Source organism: Rhea pennata, chromosome 1, assembly GCF_028389875.1.
Source record: "Rhea pennata isolate bPtePen1 chromosome 1, bPtePen1.pri, whole genome shotgun sequence".
NCBI lineage: Eukaryota > Metazoa > Chordata > Aves > Rheiformes > Rheidae > Rhea > Rhea pennata.
The window spans coordinates 44270720-44291784 of NC_084663.1; the positions used below are offsets into that span (position 1 = coordinate 44270720).

Here is a 21065-nt window from a genome sequence, read left to right on the forward strand (position 1 = left end):
GGAAATCCCGAACTTCACCCTTCCTTCTTTTCCAGCTGCAATCTCGAGCTGCAGCTGCGGCGACCGCGCCGGCAGCCCGCCGTCCCGCGCGGGGCCGCCCGCGGCCGCGCTTCGCCCGGGGCCGGGGCCAGGGGCGGAGGCGCCGAGGGCTGCGCGGCCGCGGCCCGGCCATGGCGGCCGGCGCGGAGGGGGGCGGCGGCGCAGGCCGCGGCGGGGGCGGTGCAGCCGGGCGGGCGGGGGTGGTGTGGTGTGGTGTGGTGGGGAGAAGCCGGCGCGGCTCCGTGTAGTGTCGCCCCGGTGGTCTCCGTAGCCGGACCATGAACTTCCTCCGGCGGTTGCCGAAACTTGCGGCGGCGGCGGGCCGGGGCTGGGGCGGCGGCGCGGGCAGCCCGCGGCCGCCCTGGGTCGGCGGCGGCCCGTGGCGGGCGGCGGGGGGCTACGAGGAGGCGTTCCGGTGCTCCGTGGCCGAGCCCGAGAAGCTCTGGGGAGCGGCGGCCGAGAGCATCGCCTGGTACAAGCCCTGGGCCAAGGCCCTGGAGAGGGGCGGCGCGGGCAGCGCCTCCTGGTGAGTCCCGGGCCCCCGCGGGCCGCGGGCCGGGCCGGGCCGGGGGGGAGCTCGGCGCCGCGGGCCGCGCTGCGGGTACCGGGCCTCACCCCGCGCGTGTTCGGGGCGCCCCACACGCGCCGGTGCTGCTGAAGGACGGCCGGGGGGGGGGGTGTTAATAATTAAACCCCTTCAGGCTTAATAATTAAAAGCGGGATTGGATGAGGGGAGGGTTCCCCCCGGGCTGTAGCAGGGGTCAGGGCTGAGGAACCGTGATTCTCAGAGCTGTTAAATCACAGAATCCACTAAAGCAGCTCCTAACTTAAAAAACAGGTGGTTGAGGTACCCTTTGGCAGAGGCCGTGCTGCAAGGGAGAGTTAGCATCCTTGTAAATGACGGGGCAGGACATAGGGTACTTTCCACTGCTCCCGTCGTCTTCGGGAAGGTTTGTGAGGATCGCCATCACCTTTTCTTCGCTGCTTTGCATCACGGTTTCGATGTTTTTCGAAAAGCAAACCTAATGGGGAGAGAGGAAAAAAAAAAAAAGTCAAAGGAGGCTGGGACTCACCTTTGCTGGATTGATGTTTTTTTTTTGTGTTTTTTTTTTTTCTGTTTGTTTTTAATTAAAAAAATTAATCTCCAAATACAATTAAAAATTAATCACCCTCCAATCTGCCAGGATGAAGACATACAGAACCAGGAATGAGTAACTGACTTTGTTGTGGTGATTGGAGATTATTGCTTAGCAGCTGCAATAGTTAGTTGTCTTAAGCTGAGCTTTAGAAAGGATAAACTGCTTTAAGTCAGCAGGGTTGTGCAAGGGTCAAAAGCCTTAGAATGGATTGTTAAGAAGACCTGTGGGCAACTCACTTTGATTTTTAACTTTTAGTGTCATGCACTATTTAAGAAGGTCAGGCAGGATTGCCTTTGTAATTAAAGGCCAGGAGAACTCACTGGTTCCTGAACAAAATAGTGAAAAGTTGTTAGTTACTTTCTAACCACTAAGGAAAAGGAATACAAATAGGTGCTAGTGAGCATGTTTTTAGCAGAGCCTGTCAAACAAGCGTAGAGTAGGATAAGCTTGCTTGCTGAAAGAAACATGTTTAGGTATTTGTAAAACATTTTGACATCTCAGATGCGAATTATTTGTCCTAATTATTGTTTGGATGTCAATTATCTGTTGCTCTGTTTTGGAAGTTTTTTCTTGTACGTGTATCACAGGTTTATTAAGAACCTTGAATTTCCATCTTTTTTCTTCCTAATGGTTTTTGATTTTGATCGGTAGAATGAAGACTAAAAATGTCTCTGAATACAGTTACTTTGATTTTTAAGATAGCAGCTAATGTTGGAGCTTAAAACATAAGTTTTGAATATTTGAATGGAGTGATTTAAGGCATAATTATGTATTGCCATCTTCACTACTTTACTTGTTTCATTGCTAGCAAGTACCTATTGTCACATCTCCAAAATTCTGAATGCAGTAAAAAAAAAATCCAAGTCCTAAATGGTAGATGTTTATTCCTTGAGAAAAAAAGAATTGCCAAAAGGATAGTTAGAGTTTATTAAAATGCTGCTATGAAGATAGTTGTTTTGATATTATAGCTACCTTTTAATTCTACTGTGATCATGACAGGAAGACCTGTGCCATTTTCTTCCACAGTAGCATTAGTGAACAGTGAAAGAGCTCCTTGAGAAGAGTGCTACTGAACTGAATCCAGTTTCTCCTATGTTTAATAGTTGCTATGGTTCACTATCTTTTTTTTTTTTTTTAATTTCTATTTTTTTGTATTCCATGTGTTGAATATTACTGATTTTTTTGATTCCTCAGCATTAGGAACATAGCATGAAGAAAGAATCCTTAGACTTGGATTCAGTTCATAAGCCTTATTGAGATAAATATTTGGTTAGCAACGGATTAGCATTTTAAAGCCCTACTTATTATGGCAAGATTTACTGGCAGCTCCTGCGAGCATCCTGCTGATCCACCTCTGATCTTTCAGGCTGCTGAAGTGTTTTTCTTTTAGCTCTAGTTCTAGCCCTCTGTTTTAAACAGAAGCGTGTTCTTAGTGTCCTTACTTCAACTGGGTCCAAGTTTCGGTGCTATTATTTTATTTTTTCCCCTCTCCCCCAACTAGGGCTTATTCAAGCAAATAGTGGTTCCTCACAGGTTCGTCTCTTTGGGAGTCATTGAATCAACAGAAGTTTGCAGAAACACAGGACAGCTTTTCAAAGCCAGATAGTAGGAGAGCAAAAGTCTTACAGTCATAGTAGCTGCATTACTGCTTTCTCTGATCCCATAGCAGTCACAATTCCATCTCTGTCCCAGAACTGGGCAGCAGAGCTCTTATCACAGTATCTAGATCTTTAGTTTTTGTTTCAGTCTGCAGTCACACATTTTTTCATATACTTTTTGGCATGCAGTCGTTAAAAATTTATTTGGTAGTATTTATCCCCCTACATGTAATTGGGAGAACCCAAGGTGTTGTAAAGCTCGTTCGTATTTTGAACATTATTAAGAATTTATGCACAATAACCCAGATATTGCCATCTCTTACCACCTCATTTATGTTATTCTGGTATGTTCTGATATAAAAATCAATGGATGTCCTGAATCCTAATCATCTTTTATGAGAGTAATACAGAATTTCTCAGTTGTTGGTAAAACAGCTCACAATCCTTTATTGTTCAGATAGTTATTCTTTTAGGGGAAAGAGTTTGTAATACAGAATGTGCTTGTTACTTTTCTTGTCCCCTGCCTTCTCCTTATGAATGGCATTGTAGAGAGTTTACGATAAAAGATTGATATACCCTGAACATCCTAACTGATTTAGTTTAATAGTTGACATTCTGTGACCATAGAGACGATCCTGTAGCATGTTTTTGTATGGATATATGAATAATATATTGAATTTCATAGTTTAGAGCAGTCCTTTACTAGACAGGAAAGGGGAAGAAGAAAATACTCCCTCTAGTTAGTAGTGACTCACTTTTAAGCCATCCGTTCATGTTTCTAGTTACATTAGGACAATACATTACCACTGTGAGCACCCCCACAGATTTTGGAAAGTCTCAACTGTTTTTTTTTTTTTTTTTTTTTCCCCTGAGATGTTGCTGTGTATTGCTCAGATAGAGGAAAAACAAACACAAATGAGGCCATTACTTTGAGGAGTGAACTTTAATTTTTAGATTTTGTCATCTTTGAGTTAACAGAAGCTTCTATTAATCTAGTACCTTCAGTATTTTCTTGAGGATTATGTTGCAACAGGATTTTCTCTTTTTTTGGAAAACTGTGTGAAATACTTTTTTAATTAAAAGATGAGCATTTTCTGTAAATGTCTGGCTGTTGAAGAGAATATGACTCACACTACAGGGAATTTTGAAACACTAATATGAAACATGCTGATGTCAAATATATATGAAAGTCAGACAAATTTATAAGATTTTTATAGTGGTAGAGATTGGTTTCATTTAGATACAGATGCTTGCTTGTTCAATGGTTATTGCCAAGAAATGAATAAATGTTCTGAGTTCTGAACCTGTTCTTCCTTTTTTTTTTTTAAAAAAAAAAAAGTGCACACCAATAGAAAGTAGTCATAATAATATGTTTTCTTAATGTGAAGTTATTTTATGTGAACATATATTTTGTTCACTGAACTCTTAATTTTAAAAATTGGAATGAGTGGTACAAAATAAGTTAAATCAAAGTTAAGTTTAGCAGGTTCTTAATTAAACAGCAGTATTTTACTTCGTTTTGCTAACAGGCTTATTTAATGGTTTTGAGTAAATTGTTAGGTTATAGAATAAAAAATGACTTTCTGAACCGAGTATAATATTTTGTGATATATATACTTCAATTGAATGCTATCATTCTTTATGAAAACTAGTTTTACTAGTTTGGAAAGCTGTCTGTTATATAACACATCCAACTTCTTTTTTAGGTTTGTAGATGGAGAACTGAATATTTGTTACAATGCTGTAGATCGTCATGTTGAGAATGGGCGAGGAGAACACGTTGCCATTATTTATGACAGTCCTGTAACAAATACCAAAGAGAAAATAACGTACAAGGAACTTCTTGAACAGGTATGTTTGAAAATAACCCTATTACTGGAAATAAATGGGAAATACTGCACAGTAGGTAGATATTAGGTAAGATACTGTCTACCTTGCTAGTTTATTTTTTGTTGTGCTCAATATTGATTTATAAAATTCAGTGCTTGTACTTAGTATTTGTGCATCAAAGACATTTTGATTTTCCTTAGACTCTTTTCTTTCCTCCATAGTTTAATAAGAATAATTTTGTTCCGCTTTTAAAATTTTGAACTTTTATCCTTGATTTCTTTTTTTTTTAACATTTCTTGTTTCATATTTGAAAGTAAAAGCAAGATATTAATAAATTTACCTGACAGTGAGGTGCTACAATGAGCAACAATACTATTCTCATTCACACCTTTGCCATTCCTGCACACTAAGTAAATGTAAAAAGGAACTGAAAAGTTAAAGGAAAGAGCTCCAAGAAGAGCTAGGTTTCCTGCCCCATTGTAGGGTCCTCATGACCTGCCCTGTTTTTCTATCTTGAAATTTCTGTAGATGTTGACTTCTCGTTCTAATAAGCTTCAAGTGCATATAACAGCTAGGTTGTTTGGGGTCAATGATATTATTGGTTTTTGACTGCTAAACATATTGATGTGACTGGCAAGCATAGCATATGTTTCTAGTGTAACTTAGATTCTTACAGGATTTTATAGTTGGCACTCTACATATTTTATGGTCCATTTATTTTCAGTATGTTCTCTACTTTGATTGTATAGTTGACTTTAGCTTTAGTTTTACTCTTTTGCCCCGTACTGTTTGGCAATTAAGCTAAACAGGTATTGCAGTTCAAGACCAAATGGCGCTGCAGAACTCAGATATCAAAACACTTTAATCACTGATACATGCAATTTTATGAAAGGTGACTTCCCTGCCTTTCTGGAGGGAGGAGGTGCTCCAGAAAGGAAGCAGGGTGAGTCTGCATCATGGTTGCTGCTGTGCAGCCCCAGGGCCTTGGATCCCGTTGGTGCCCTCCCAACTCTCCCACAGAGACCCTGGACACCGTCTGGCACATGCTGAGGTGTTTGCCAGAACCAAACTTGGTTCCACCTCGGCCCGTTCAGATTCGCTCGGCACCGGAGCCCGGGCTCTCGCCGCTGCGGGCACCTGCAGTCGGCCCAGCACAACAGTTCCCTGCACATGCGCAGCTTCGCAGCTGCTAGCTGGGGTGTTCAGGCTCCGGCTGCACCTCTGCTCTCAGAACCAAGCTGCTCCCTTGTCCTACAGGGTTAACTGAAATGCATAAGCTAACACATGTCAGCCAAGTTTGACCCATGCCAACTGCCACAACCGGTAATTAAATTGGGCTTCCTGGGCTTTCTTTCCTAGTTACCTATGGCAGTTCCTCTGTACACTGAGTACAAAGAAATATTGGACTTAGACACCTGTTCTACTTTAATGTATCTCAGTGTGCAAGATGCATTAGAGTGAATGGAACACATTCACTGTGTTTCAGTAATATACATCGTATCTGGAGTAATGTGAAAATGTTTAAAAATATGCAGTGGGGTTCACAGTGCAATACAATGGGGTTCAGTGTGTGAGGTTTTCTTTCACTGTTATAATGAAAAAAGAAATCAAGAGCTACAAACACTGCTGTATTTCTACTTTGCTCTTTTAACAAAAATATAGATTAAGGATAGAAAAAAATATATCCTTCACCCCATTTTTTTTGAACTTACCTAGTCTAAAAAAGAACTTAAAAGGTTCACTGTGGTATGGCATGATGGAGCTAGAATAGCTGAAGTACTTAAATGCTTTAAGAAATTAGTAAGCTCTAAAAGTGCCCAGATAATCATTTAATTATACACACACACACACACACACGCGCGCGTGCGCACACACACACACTTATAAAATACATGTTTGATTTATTTTAAAGAAGAAATGCATGTAAACTAACTTCTGAAGAGTGAGTCCACTGAAGTGTTCTCTCAAAATGATTTGAAATGGATCCCTCATTTCACTATTTAAATTTCATGTTGCTATAAAGTCTCATACATTTGTGGCTGTGTGTTATCTCCAAATGTATTAAGTGCTTTGGGGTATGAAAGGTTTATACATTATGAGAAAGTTTGTGTTAGTTGACTTAAACATCATTTTCTCCACGTTTTCTCTTGCTCCAGCAAACCAAACCAAGTGGGAGAAATGGTTTAATTTGTCTGTGGATATTTAGCAAAATACGTTTGGAAGTCATTATAATCTTGCTGGTAGCTGAGTCCTATCTCAGTATTGCTTTTGAATTCTGTACAGTTTGCTATTTCTTTAATCAAAAGGGAGTATGATTGAAAGGCAGGAGCTGAGATTAGTATTGGTCTGTGGAGGTTCTCTCCTTTACTCTTGTAGAATAAATTTACTTTAGTTTATCTAATGACTGTTTGAGACCAGATAACAAACATCTTCACAATGAGATTTGCTGAAAATGGGAAAGATGTGCACTGGTATATTTTGCATCATAGATCTTGTAGGGATTGGGAGAGGTTTTGGAAAAGGTCTAAGTAAAACTTAGGGAGTGTGCATTATGGTTTTTGACTCACAGTGCTCAACTCATTGCTTGTCTCTGTGTTCTCAGTCCCTACTCAATATAAGCTAGAAGTACTGTATATTACAGTTTTGAAATATCCTTTCTATGCTTTGCATGTTTCTTTATAGGTCAGTAACAGTGTAGCTCAGACGTGACAAAAGTTGATGGATGGGTTCAATAGTACTTCAGACATTGTTAGGAAGCATCTTGCCATCTTTCCTGAATTTGTTTCCCATTTTGAAATGGCCTGACACTTGTGTGCAGACTGTAGTTTGGACTGTCCACATCTAATGAATGTTTAGTAGTCTGTCTGGCCAATAAACTGGTATTTTGATGAGGATGTCTGATCAGAGAGGCTGCCCATGTAAAATGTCTTTACAAGAGATGAGCATTTGAAGTGGTGGAATTCTTTTTAGCTTTTGATAATACAAGAGGAGTTTATAGATGGAATCGATAGAAGATACATAAGATAACTGTGGGGCACCAGATGGGAAGATGCAGAATTTTGTAGCAGGCTTATTTGTTCCAGGATCAAGGTGTTGGGTGGGCGAGGGGGAAAGACGTATGTGCTTGGCTGAACATAATACAACTGCTGAGGGAGGGTGGGATAGCTTGAACTATGTACTCAGGAAGTCTGTTATCTTTTAAGTTATCCGTATCCTTTTATGTTGTCCTGTACTCCTCCAGTGACTGGAAAGAAACCAGTTATTACTCTCAAGTTATTCAAAGTGTATAATCCAATCTCCAACTTTGTTTATTTTTAACCCATGTAAGAAACTCCCTTTACTATAGTATTTTTTTTTTTTCCTGTTTTAGTAAGAGAGGCATGCTGTGACAGCTGCTGCCACTATTGGTTACCAGTGCTGCTTTTATCTGTGACAAATGTCTTGTGAAATCCTGAGCCCCAGGTTATACAAAGAGTGCTTGTACAAACTGTGCCAGCACAACACTTTGGCAGTGCCATTTCTTCATGTGCTCATATCTGTCTATTCAATAAATCTCATCCATCAATACAAGAACTAATGCTTTAATACTGAAATAACCTGTGCATTATATTCAAATACAAAATTAATTGTAAAATCTTATTCTTCGAGAGTGAGATTTGCAAAACACAGTCAAAGGCAGGCCAGACAATAATCATATTGTCTTGACCAGTAAGGCCAAGACAATATGATTAATCATGTTTACCGTAGACTCTGAAATCTTGTTTTGTGCATGTACTGAGTTCTTTTTAAAAAGCCAGATTCTTCCCAAAACTCTTTTCTCCCTGTTCTCTCTTGTATTCTTCTGAAAATTTCATTCATTGTGACTAAAGATCCATTTCTGCTGTAAGCAGCCTGAACTAAACTAAACTAAACTAAGCGGTAGGAAAATAAACACCAAAAAACCTTATTTTAGGTACTTATTTTTTTTGGCATTTGCCCAGCTTTTCAGATCTGAAAGCTAGCATGATGCTGCAATTTTAAAGTTAAGCATCACTAAACTGTATAAGTGATTGAGAGAAGGATTGGAAGCTTGTGGATGTTTAATGCCCAACCTGGAGGGAACATTTTTGTTTTTGTTTTGGTAGAACTGGAATATAAGGATTGCAGGCCAATCAGTTTATTTTTTAGTTTAAAATTTAAGTCTCCTGTAGTTAGATATAAGTACAGTATTTAATCTAATAGTGTTGAGAATCACTGACTTTAAAAGTTACCAAAAGAAATGAAGACGTGAGTTGGATTGTCTTAGGATGATGTAAGTATCTTTGAAGTTTTTCCGTAGGTTTTAAAGACGCTATTGTGGTAAGTACTGTGCCACTATTTAGAAGAGTAACTAACAGAACTGAGAGTGAACAGAGCAAATCGACAATTTCAGCAACTCTCTATTGATATACAGAATAGGAAGATCAGTTCTTATCTTTGTACAACAGCACTGTCTTCACAATTAGAAAGTCTTGAGATTGTTCCAGTTAGTTACAATGAAGTTTTATGTAGTGCATAAAATTGCATTATAAATTCATTAATTAAATGCTGTTACAGATGGAGTCCTGCAAATGCAAGGAGTAGGACTTTGACAAATTTAAGACATGATAGTCTTCCAAATTGTATTGATTTTTTTTCTTTACTGATGCTTTTTATAGGTGTTTGAGTGAGAATTATGATGTTGAATTGATGCCAATGAAATGGGGATGTAGGTGTAAGCTTTGTGTATGCCTCAGAAGATAACTGTTAAGTTCATTAGTGAGATGGCAGGAAAAGATAAGGGAGATACAATTCTATTAGAAATATTACTGAATCCCTGCAGTATTAGGGAAACATAAAGACACAGAAGAAATAGAGAGCTGTGACTGCTGTTCATTTAAAAACAAACTTTCTGGATGTATTGGAGAATAACATCATTTTCCAGTTTAGCTCAAGAGTGATTAAAAAGGTAGAACAAATCTTCAGTTTATATAACTGGATTATTTTCTCAAGGATGCTTCACGTGCTGAAAATACCTCAAGAATTTGAAAGTCCTATTATCAGCTGACTCTTGATCTTGTAGATCTTGTACAAAAAGGCAGTGTGATTCTTCTCTGTGGTTCTGTTCAATAACAATATACAGCTGGCATGTTGAATTCAGTGCCATAGCAAATGAGTGCAGTAACTTGAGAGGAAGAAGGGCTTCAGGTTATAAGCTATGGACTAGAGTGTAATTCTTCTGTAGGAAGTTTTTTCCATAATTACTTACCTTAAAAGCATTATCTTTTGAAATATCTGTGTTAGCCACCGTCAGATTGTATTTATGCATGTATCTTTCTTGATTTGCTGTTACCTCATGTATGTGATTGAGGAATCATCTGGATTGTTTTGTTTCTAGTAGTCTTTTCCCATGCTTTACTCTATCTCATTGCTTTTCCTTCTGCCTTGAAAAATTGCCAATTGCCTTGTAGCTAGAGACAGTGATTTTCTTTTGATGTTGTTTTTCCTTCATTCTCTGAAGTACCTTAAAATCAAAACAAGAATACAGATAGGAGAGCCTACTGAGACTGACAACCCAACTACTTGTCTGGTCATGCAATTTTATCTTGATAAAAACTATACACTAGACTTTTAATTTAATGTGGTTTTTTATTATCTTATTTAAATCTAAAATTATTTTCTTCAGTAGAGGCTCTAGAAAGATTTAAGAGTGATGTCACTGGGGAGCTTTTAAAAATATCAATATTAATATTCTATAAAGGATGGGACTAATCAGGACTTTATATTGAGTCGTGTCTTGGGTTTTTCAAATCCCATACAAGGGCTTCTACATCACACCTTCAAAATTGCAAAAGTAGCTTCAAAGATAAAGTTTAGCCCCCTTAGTTCTCTGAGAGTAAGGTGATGCTATCTCTGTGTTATGGTTAATTTACAGAGTTTTAATGTTTCATAATAGGAAATACACTAAAGATATTTACCTTTAGAAGCAGTGTTATTATCTTTGTTTACAATTACTTGCATCAATCCTGTCTAGAAATGGCTGTAAATGCCAGTGGTATGGCTATAAATTCTAGTTGCATACATATACAAGTCTTGCTGTTTTGTGATAGTCTTTGATGCATGTCAGATTTTCATAGAGTATTGATAGGTATTAATAGGTCTACATTTAAAAATATTTTATTCTGTTTATCAGTAAGGTTTATTGCAAACAATTCAAGCACATACCTTGATATCTGTTGAGTTGTAGCTTGGTGTGGTGATGACTTAGCCACAAGACAAAGAGAATGTTTACAAGGGAGAGAAAAAGAGCAGGGATCAATTCAGTGGTCTTTTTTTTTTTTAAGGAAGCTATGCCATTTTCCTCTGATGCAAGCATGCATGCTTGGGGCTCCTATATTTCTGTTTTCTTAAATCACCTGGCAGAAGTATAGAAGTATACATAGTTTGATTGTGAGTGAGCTGTGTTTTTAATAGAAACACAAGTCAGAGGCATTTGGAGCTTCTGAATGTTACTGGGTCAGGTTGCAGTAAGTCTGGACCTGTGGTACCACTGAAGAGAGCAGCAGTGAGGTAATTCCATTTTTTTTTCTTCAGTATGTGCATCTGATAAGATTTTAAGGTTTTGAGTTGTGATTACCCCAACTTTTTTTGAATATGAGCATATCAGAAAACACTGAATGTTTACTGTTCTCTAAAAGTAGTGGTAATACTTGAATGTGAAATATTAAACTAGAACGAGATCTACCCTTCTGTCTCATATATCCTTGAAAAAGAGGGTCCTTCCTGCTGGTCCTGCTTGTACAGCATGTTTTGTTGGCCTTCTGGGCTGCTTTGATTGCTTGCATTATTTACTGAGTCGCTGACAACATCTCTTTTATTTCTTCTGAAGCTTGGAAGTGGGTTTTCTCCATGCTAAAAGCAACACTGATGCTACTCAAAGGAACTTGTCTACCTTTTCCTTTGCCTGTAATCTACGCTAATATTAGTGATGGTACCCTTTCATAGAATCATAGAATCAGTAAGGTTGGAAGGGACCTCTGGAGATCATCTAGTCCAACCTTCCCGCTCAGCAGGGTCACCTAGAGCATGTTAGACAGGGTTGCATCCAGGTGGGCTTTGAAGATCTCCAGAGAAGGAGACTCCGCAAGCTCTCTGGGCAGCCTGTTCCAGTGCTCTGTCACTCTCACAGTGAAGAAATTCCCCCTCACGGTCAGGCGGAACTTCCTGTGCTTCAATTTCTGCCCATTGCCTCTTGTCCTGTCACACGGGGCAACTGAATAGAGTTTGTCCCCATCCCATTGACACCCTCCCTTCAGGTACTTGTACACATTGATAAGATCCCTCCTCAGTCTTCTCTTCCCCAGGCTGAACAGGCCCAGCTCTTGCAGCCGTTCCTCATAGGGCAGATGCTCCAGCCCTCTGACCATCCTCGTAGCCCTATGCTGGCCTCTCTCCAGTAGCTCCATGTCTCTCTTGTCCTGGGGAGCCCAGAACTGGACACAGTACTCGAGATGAGGCCTCCCCAGGGCTGAGTAGAGGGGCAGGATCACCTCCCTCGACCTGCTGGCAACACTCTTCCTAATGCACCCCAAGATACCATTGGCCTTCTTCGCCACAAGGGCACATTGCTGGCTCATGGTCATCTTGTCATCCACCAGCACTCCCAGGTCCTTCTCTGTAGAGCTGCTCTCCAGAAGGTCAGACCCCTAGCTTGTGCTGGTGCCTAGGGTTATTTTTCCCTAAAAATAGCAGCAAACATAGCAGTGAACTGTACTTAAAACCTTATCTATGTGGTATAATGAGTAAATAATGAATCATGCAAAACAGGTAAGATGTAAGGAATTCATATACAGATGGATATGAATTATGTGTTACATAATAATGAATGAAATTAGAATCTTTTAAGTTCTTATATTTATCTTATTATTTCTAATGAATGGCGGCCTATTAAGGACAAATGTTTTACTACTACAAGTAAGAAGAGTTTCTCTCTAAGACTGAGCAACTCCTTTTTTTCTGAACTTAGGTTTAGATGGAAGTTCTAGTCTTCAGATATCCCAAGAACTTCACAGAAAATTTATTTTTTAAATCCCTTTACTAATACAGCACTATTGAAAGTAGACACTTCTGATTTTGTTACTGCTGGTCAGACTAGAAACATAGTGGTGGAAAATTCTAGATTATGCCTTGGGATGTTTCTAATTCTGTCTAATCGTATTAGCTTATTGGTCTACTCCTTTTAGTCTGCAATTTTTCCTATTAACTAGTTAGTCAATATTTTATACGTTACATGTGGTTTTATCTCTATTGCTTATATTCCTCTACACATCAAACTCTAGTTGAAAAGTTTAAAGGAAGTGGGCAGTTTTAGATCCTAACTGAGTGTTACCGAACTCTAAGCATCTGGAACTCCAAAAGCCTCTGACGGATAAATTCATTCAGTTGCTTTGGGGGAATTAGTAATTTACTTTTTCTTCAGCTGATATCATATTTTTATTCTGCAGCAGGCAGGTCAGGGCAAGCAAACAATCCTTGTCTCGGTCTCCCATATTCACTCTTTCTAACAGAACTTACTATGTGGTAAATTATCCATCATGGTGTATTACTGAAATATTCTGTACTACTTTTGCAGTAGTATACTATGTACTGTTGAGATAACAATATTTTTCTAATTGCTATACAAATTACTGACTCTGCTCTTGACATTTCTAGAATGTCAGTGCTTTGCTACCATGTCTGTCCTCAGGCCTCTATGTACCAAAAATAAAAATCTGCAAGTGAGAGGGAAAATATGATTTATTAAATACATGTACATCTTAAATAAATGTACTACTCTGAATTTGTATTAGCATTTGGTTCAGGAGGTAAGATTTCTTGTCTTAGGTACTGAGAAGTTTACAACCTGACAGTAACGGAAGTTGGAATACTTACCTTGTGCATGGCTTTGTTTCAAATTTAGTTAATTAGGACAGAAATTATGCTATGAAATGCTCTCTTTATGTAAATTTTAAAAAAGTTAAAACTGAGAAATACAAGCACTTATCTGGATAAAAGAGTGAATGGGTAAAGTGTGATTGAAAGTTTGCAAAATATTGCTATTGCTTTTTGTTATAATGTGTAAAACAATAAGTTTTAGTTTATTTTCACTTTACAAGAAAAGATGTATTGCAGTGTTTTTTTACAAGAAGGAAGGAATTTATTGAACTTAGATTGCATCATTCGTCATCTTTCTATATCTTACTGGCTTGTCTTTTTAAAATCGTAGTTCTATTACTTGTATAAAAATTGTTTTTATGGGGAAAAACTTTTAATTTGTTCTGAATATTTTGTCTGTACAGGTCTCCAAGTTAGCTCATGTCATGGTCAAACATGGTGTGAAGAAGGGAGATCGTGTCATCATCTACATGCCTATGATTCCACAGACAGTGTACTGTATGCTGGCTTGTGCAAGAATAGGAGCCATCCATAGCCTTATTTTTGGTGGATTTGCATCTAAAGAGCTTTCTGTTCGCATTGATCATGCAAAGGTAACAAATGCTTGGAATAACAAAAGCCATTGCAATAGTTATTCATATAAACAAATGTCAAAAACCACTTTTTCCAGTGAGGATAATATTTCTCTTTACTTGGCAAGCAATCCCAATTTGCTGATAATGCCTATTGTTGAAATGTGAACAAAGTGCTACTTTTATGCTGAGAGTAGTATTTTTACAGCAGACATTCAGGTACAATTTTTGAGCTTTTTAAAAAAGCATTACTTTTTATCATGCTGCCCTGTTTAGAAAGAGCATGCTTTCTTTTCCTGTTTGTCAACCACTTGCTACAAAACATCACCTTAAAATTAGCTTTTCACTCAGTATTTTTCTTAAGAGTATAAAAATCTACTTGCTGTCAACCCTAAGACTTCATGTGTTTACTTTATGTTTATACATATTAAGTAGTAAGTTGTTCAGCTGTAGAGCTCCTTCATCTAAGTCATACATGAATCAAGGCAGCTGGTGAGCCAATTGAGTTAAGTAAGTAGCACTGTAGAGAATGTTAGTAATAGCTATATGGTTTTAAAAGCTTCTGTTGAATGTGTTTGTGAAGCATTATTTAGATCTTTGAAATAATATTATTTAATAATCTGCTTAATAGCTTAAATGTGCATATTAGTAACCTGCGTATGTATTAGTTTCAAATCAACTAGCCATGCTCGTTTTGGAGGTTTCTGTTCTTACTTGTCAAGTTCTGTTCTTACTTACCAAGGCAACAGTTTCTAATCAACAAGGCAAAAGTTGCTGTCATCTTGGTCAGTCAGAAATATTTTTATTAAAAATATATTTCAAGTAAATAAATATCTTTCATAATGTTAAAAATATCTGCAAGACCAACCCAGAAGAAATCCCCCCTTTTTTTTTCAAAACACCCCCACACACCTCATACCTGAGTTGTCTAAACAGTTGATATAAAGCTTAGAACCATGCAAATCCAGATAAATTTGCATTCATCTCTGCTTTCTACTGTTTTGTGAGCCTGACATCATTCAGGCCATCTGTGGTAGCAGCTGTCACCGAATCCCCTTGGTTAGGCATATAAGCTAAAAGCATTACACAGAGTGAGGTCTGCAGGGTTCGTGAAAATTTCACTTAGGTCTTTACATACAGAAGTGCTCTTTAGATTCCCTAGACTTGAATTTTCTGAATAGCTGTAAATAAAGCTGTAAATAAACAGTCATTTCTGAAAGTTAGCATATTGAATGCTGTTGCTTCCCTCACCCAATATATGTTTTAACAAAGGAGAAGTTAATAAAATGTCTCAGATGGTTTGCTTGAATTGTGACAAAAATCTGGGGGAAAACTAACGACAAGTTCAGAGTTTTCCCTGCCTCTTTACCCATTCCACCACTTTTTCAATGAGATACAAAAATCAATTTTGACTCTTAAAATCTTTCGATTAGGGAAAAATAGTGTGGGAAAGAAAAGCTGCTAAACTTTTAAAAGGAAAGTTGTTATACATATCATCTAGTATTTCTAGAGTACTTTGCAAATATTTACTAATTAATCTCATTGGACTTTCTCTGAGGGAGAAAGGGAGACAGCACAGTAATCATAATCCTTACTTCATACATGAAAAAAAAACAGATAAAGTTTAAGTAATTTACCCAAGGCTAAATAGCAAGTCTTTTGCACAACTGGCTATAGAATTACTACCTGCAGGCCAAGGATTAAATTCTAATTTACATTGCCTTTTTTTTTCTTTATTTTGGGTGATTTTTGATTGATATATGATTGTATTAATGTATGATATATTAATGTATGAGGAAGGTGTAAGTGGACAGACACATTCTCAATCTGAATTTCAAGACTTATCTTAATTTTGTAATGTTGTAAAGCTTTCTTGATAAGTGAATTAATGTTACTGAGATTATTTTTAACATACAAATATAAGTGGCTATGATGAATGATATTCTGCTGAACTCAAAAGTTAATTGAAGCTGTCTCCAAAATACCCAGCCTTTTATTAGTCTTTTATGTGAGTTGATTTAGATGCTGCAGTGGAGGACCTAATGTTGGTAAGATTAGCTAGAATGAGTTAAAGACTTTGGAATGGAAAGCTGGCTTTGAGATATTTTTCTGGAAGAAAGGTTGAACTTTAAATTTCATTAGAATATCTAAATGAAAGAAGTAAGAAGCACTTTTTAGTGAGTATAGAAGTGTATATGTACTTCACCAGCTAGCTTTAATTTATCTTGAATTTTAAATAGCTCTGGGAATGCTGCAAAATCCTGCAGCCAATGATTGTTAGTCTTGTCAGGTATTGGCAGGACTATGGACATTATAAGGTGAGTTGTGATAAAGTAATATAGAATGCAAGAAAAGGCATTTCTTGTCATCTCTCCTTTCACCTGAATTTGAGAATATATAGTTTACAATTCTGAAACAATAGATACTTTTGAAGAGCATTAACTGTCTTTTGAGAAATTAACATGATACTTGTTTAAACACTTTATCTTACTAAACTAAGAAAACTGAGAAGGGTACTTCAAAACCAATATGGTGATATGCATGTTTAATAGATGCTATGCTTTTAACACGCAAACTGTCTTGTCTCTTTTGAACCATAATAATTATATGGCGATTCTGGAGGGCCTTTTAGATTTTAAAGAGTCCAAATATTGAAAAATAAAAGTAATGGAGTTATTCAGACAGCTGATTTTTGAAAACTGTTCAGACTAAAGCAGTATTGTTGTTTGCAAGTGAATAGCAGTTCTTTGAAATGGAAAATGCATGAAACAAAGTTATTCAAAGCCATCTGTTACTATATTCCATTGAGGACAGAAATGCTGTATTCCTCTCTCCTTCACAGTTGACACATTTTGGGATTTCCTTGAAAGAAAAGATAATATTCTGTGATAGTTTATTCTGAATAAGACATAGTTCCTGCATGCAGATATGGCTATAAATGGTTACCTCTACTTCTCATCACAAGATAATGAGCCCTTTTGAGTGATTAGGCAGCAAGCTCAGCGTAATAAGTAAGAAACAGAGTTCCCTCATTGTCGTGGGTGAGTGATGCACTTCATTCACAAGAGAGAAGCAGCAATATGTTTTATTGAGATAAGGCAATGATTTAACGAAGTTCGATGAGAGATGAAACAGTGATTTAACAAAATTCAACGGCAAGGTACGCTCGGTTATTTACTGCATGTAAACGGTCAGACAGAATCGTCAAGGACACCCTCCCATTGAGTCATGAGGTCTGGATATGGACCCCTGTGCTCTCCAGACTCCTCCTCAGAGGAGTCTGGGTGCGGCTGGATCCAGTCTTAGTCCCCGACTTAGTCAGTGATTTATGTCTACCAGTTTATGTGTACAATCAATCAGAGATGCAACTTAGCCAAGTTTGCAAAGTTTCAGTGCGCTGTTAGTCACTTACTGAGGACCTGTCACGGGTAAGGCATCTCTTGATCTCGAGGAGTAACCTTGAGAGACATCCCTGCTCAAGGGGAGATTCTACCTTGCAGTCTGCTGTCCTACAGGAAAGCTCAAGGGGCTCTGGGCTGCCTCCTGTGTGTGGGCTGAGATGGTTGACTCGTAGTCATATTTGCATAACAGCCATATTTGGGTGGGCCATGCTTAAGTAGCCCCTGGCAATGTCCTGTTTATGGAGAGGTCAGGCTGAGGGATGAGGAGGGGAAGGAGCACACCATCACACTCACGATAATTGCAGACCTATCTTACCTTGTCTTTAAACAATATTTATTTTTATAATGTTTAAAATACATATTGAAGATTAGAAGGCAATCATGCACTTTTTTTTTGCCTTTTTTTTTTCTCCACCACCTGCTTGTATGGTATGAGTCAGTTCCATTTGCTTAGAACACTGTAGTATACCTGGCAAATAAATACGTATGGTAGTCTGATGTGGGTCACATAAATACATAGCCAGAGCAGTACCAGCAGATGCAGCATAATGACTGCAGCATCAGCAGATGCAATGTAACGACCACATAACCACTGCATTTTTTTTAAAATGTGTGTAGTTCTTTTTAAGAGAGAGGGAGGTACAAGAAAAGTGTGGTAAGTTTGGGGATAGGCTAGTGATCTCATATGTAACTGAGGCAAGAAGAAGGAATGGCTGTGTGTGTTGAATAGGGAGGCCCTGAAAGGTAGATACCTTTGTAAACTTCTTCATGATACTACTGACATGTGCCTGAAAACTTGTCTGGTTTTTTTTTTTACAGGTTTATTAATTGGCCTTATTAAATATATTTGTTGCTTTTTCAAAACCCTGTCTCATACACTACTAAAAACTATAGAAGAATTAGTCGAAGGAGTCCTTACAAAGGCATAAAATTGGTGGCCTGATATTGGGCCTTGCTTTATCTCATCTCTACTTTTGCATACTGTATTTTTTTTTCCACAGCTCACTATTGCTGGCATTCCTCATACAGCAAACCTTTGAACTTACCTACTTTTCCTTCAGACTAGTGATATTTCTTTCTAATCTATCATACAGGACTACGTGGAGCCACAGAAGAGATGGGAGATGGGTGTATAAAAGGCATATGGGAGCAGAGATACAGAGGAAGTAATGTCAGTAGGCAGAGAGGTAAAACACTAGAAAACAGCAGTTAAAACTGAAAATGATTCTATGGGTTGCACAGTATAATCCATGATACTTCCAGGCAGTAACTGTCATTCAGGAAAGATTTCATCTTAGCCAGCTTAATATTGGTATTTTTAAACTTCCTAACTCTGCACAAAGTAGTCAGTGAGCAGAAGTGGCACCATTTACAAATTGCAGATTTAAAAATTACAGCTGTCATTGACAAGTCTTTCATCATATCAGTTAAATATAACAGTACTAATATCTTACATTAATTACAGTCTAATTTCAAGGTAGCCTCCATATGAATTTTCAGATAAGTGCACTGTATTGTATCTTCTTTCATTAAAATCACAGTGGCCAAAAAAAGGAAAGATGACAAATGCTGAAATTTTAAAACTCATCTGAAACCTTTATTTTGAATACAAAGTAATTAGCAAACTTCCCTGAGTGGGAGATTTGGACTGCAAGAAAACAATTTAATCTGTGCTTTCTGTGCAAGGTTTAATGCAACCTTAACTGTGGCATTATGGTTTGTGCCTATCTAATGAAATTAATGCTAATGTATACAATTAATAAACTAGCTTGATCAGGCTGTGAGGTGCACAAGATAGATGTACTCTTTCCAAAACTCTTAAGAGCAGGGAGATTTAAGCCTCATTCTTCTTCAATTAAAATTGTTCGAACAGTTTGTTTTTTGCTACTTTTTACTTCCTGAAATACTGCAAATTTCAGATTTCAGTTTGTGATCTTGGGACTTGGGTTAAAATATTTTATATACAATGAAGGGTGTTTTATATAAATTAGGGAGTTTTATAAAAATTCTGAGGTTTATTTTTTTAAAAAATGCATCTTCTGAACCTACATTTGGAAATTATTCTACTATTGTAGAAGTTATTCAATAAGAAACAGAACTAAGGAAATCTAATTCTTAGTGGATTTGCATTCTGAATCGTGCAACCTTCACTTGAAAGACTGTAGCTTTACTTCCCTCATGAATCTTAGGACTTCAGCTTATTCTCCTCTAGTATTTCTAGTTTCTTCTCATCTCTATTTGTCTCCTTTTTCCTCTTTCCCCTATTTTTCTTCCTATATTGTTTAATTACAAGCTGAGAAAGAATCAACAAAGTACTATATAGCTATATATAGTTTTCGGAACTCATAGCAAGTTCTGAAAGATGCCACTGGGCACAGGCAGATAGTTAGGAAGCAGGCTAAACAGAGCAGATAATTCTTGAGCTCACTGTACAGCTTTTCCTTATGGATACTAACATGAAGATGCATTTTTCTGTCTGTTCAGTAGTTTTTCTGAAACTTTGTATTATTGATTTGTTACTCAAATGTAGTTGAAAATGACGAAGAACATCAAAAGTTATTAGTGTGCTACTGAAAAAAATGAGAACCATGGACAGCAAGATCACAAGAGCTTTGTTTCCTTAGAAAACTGATCTGAACATGTTTCTACTTAGCTGGAGATAGATTACATTGAGCTTCATTGATAGAATGTTTTCCATAAAATAATTCTATTAAGTTTCTATAATATATGTAAATATTACATAAGTGTATTAACAACCTAACTCATTTATTTTAGCCTAAACTTATTATAACAGCAAGTTTTGGAGTAGAACCGAAAAGGAAAGTGGAATACATATCCCTTCTAGAAGGAGCACTGGCAAGGGTACAGAACAAACCTGAGAAAGTTCTCATTTACAGGCGACCTAACTTGGTGAGTGTACAATTACTATACCTTAAATTAACTTTCAGATATGTATATGGTGCATGTGCTTTTGTCTTTTACAAGTAAAATATGTTTTGGTATATATGTTGTAGTTTGCTTTTGTTTTTTATAGGAATTTTATATTTAAAGATTTAACTAGTAAATAAAAATAATGCAACTGAGAGATTACTGTACAGAAAATTGAATATGCCTGTCTTTGGACCCACTTCATTTTATTCCGTCTGTTTTCTTTGAACACTTCTCTGTTTTTCAATGGGCAGGGCCACGTTCCTCTTGCCCCAGATCGTGATCTTGATTGGGAGGAAGAGCTTGCAAAAGCCCAGTGTTATGACTGTGTCTCTGTTTCTTCAGACCATCCACTTTATATTCTGTATACATCTGGAACAACAGGCTTGCCCAAGGTAAAGGACTACCTGCAGCCTAATTATCTGTGAGCAACCTATTTGCAGTACTACTTGAGAAAATATTTGATTTAAAAGGTTGAAAATGTTTGCCAGAACTCACTACTATAAATGGTAATCATTGTTAGAACTGCTTTAATCTTATTTGCTCGCATTTCACTACTTTCCTCATTGTCAAGGAGTAAATGATACTTGTTTATTTAATAGAGATATAAAAATAAGCTTCATTTAC

At 37.7% G+C, this 21065-nt stretch overlaps 1 protein-coding gene across 1 annotated transcript in view; it reads left to right on the top strand.

Annotated features, from left to right (window-relative positions):
• The first annotated feature begins 317 nt into the window (after positions 1-317).
• ACSS3 (acyl-CoA synthetase short chain family member 3) overlaps positions 318-21065 on the top strand; it is a 76660-nt gene continuing 55912 nt past the window's right edge. Inside the window, exons 1-5 of the mRNA XM_062568078.1 lie at positions 318-565; positions 4483-4627; positions 13942-14130; positions 20286-20420; positions 20693-20833. Coding sequence (XP_062424062.1) covers positions 318-565; positions 4483-4627; positions 13942-14130; positions 20286-20420; positions 20693-20833 — 858 coding nt within the window. The remainder of the gene's footprint in view (positions 566-4482; positions 4628-13941; positions 14131-20285; positions 20421-20692; positions 20834-21065) is intronic.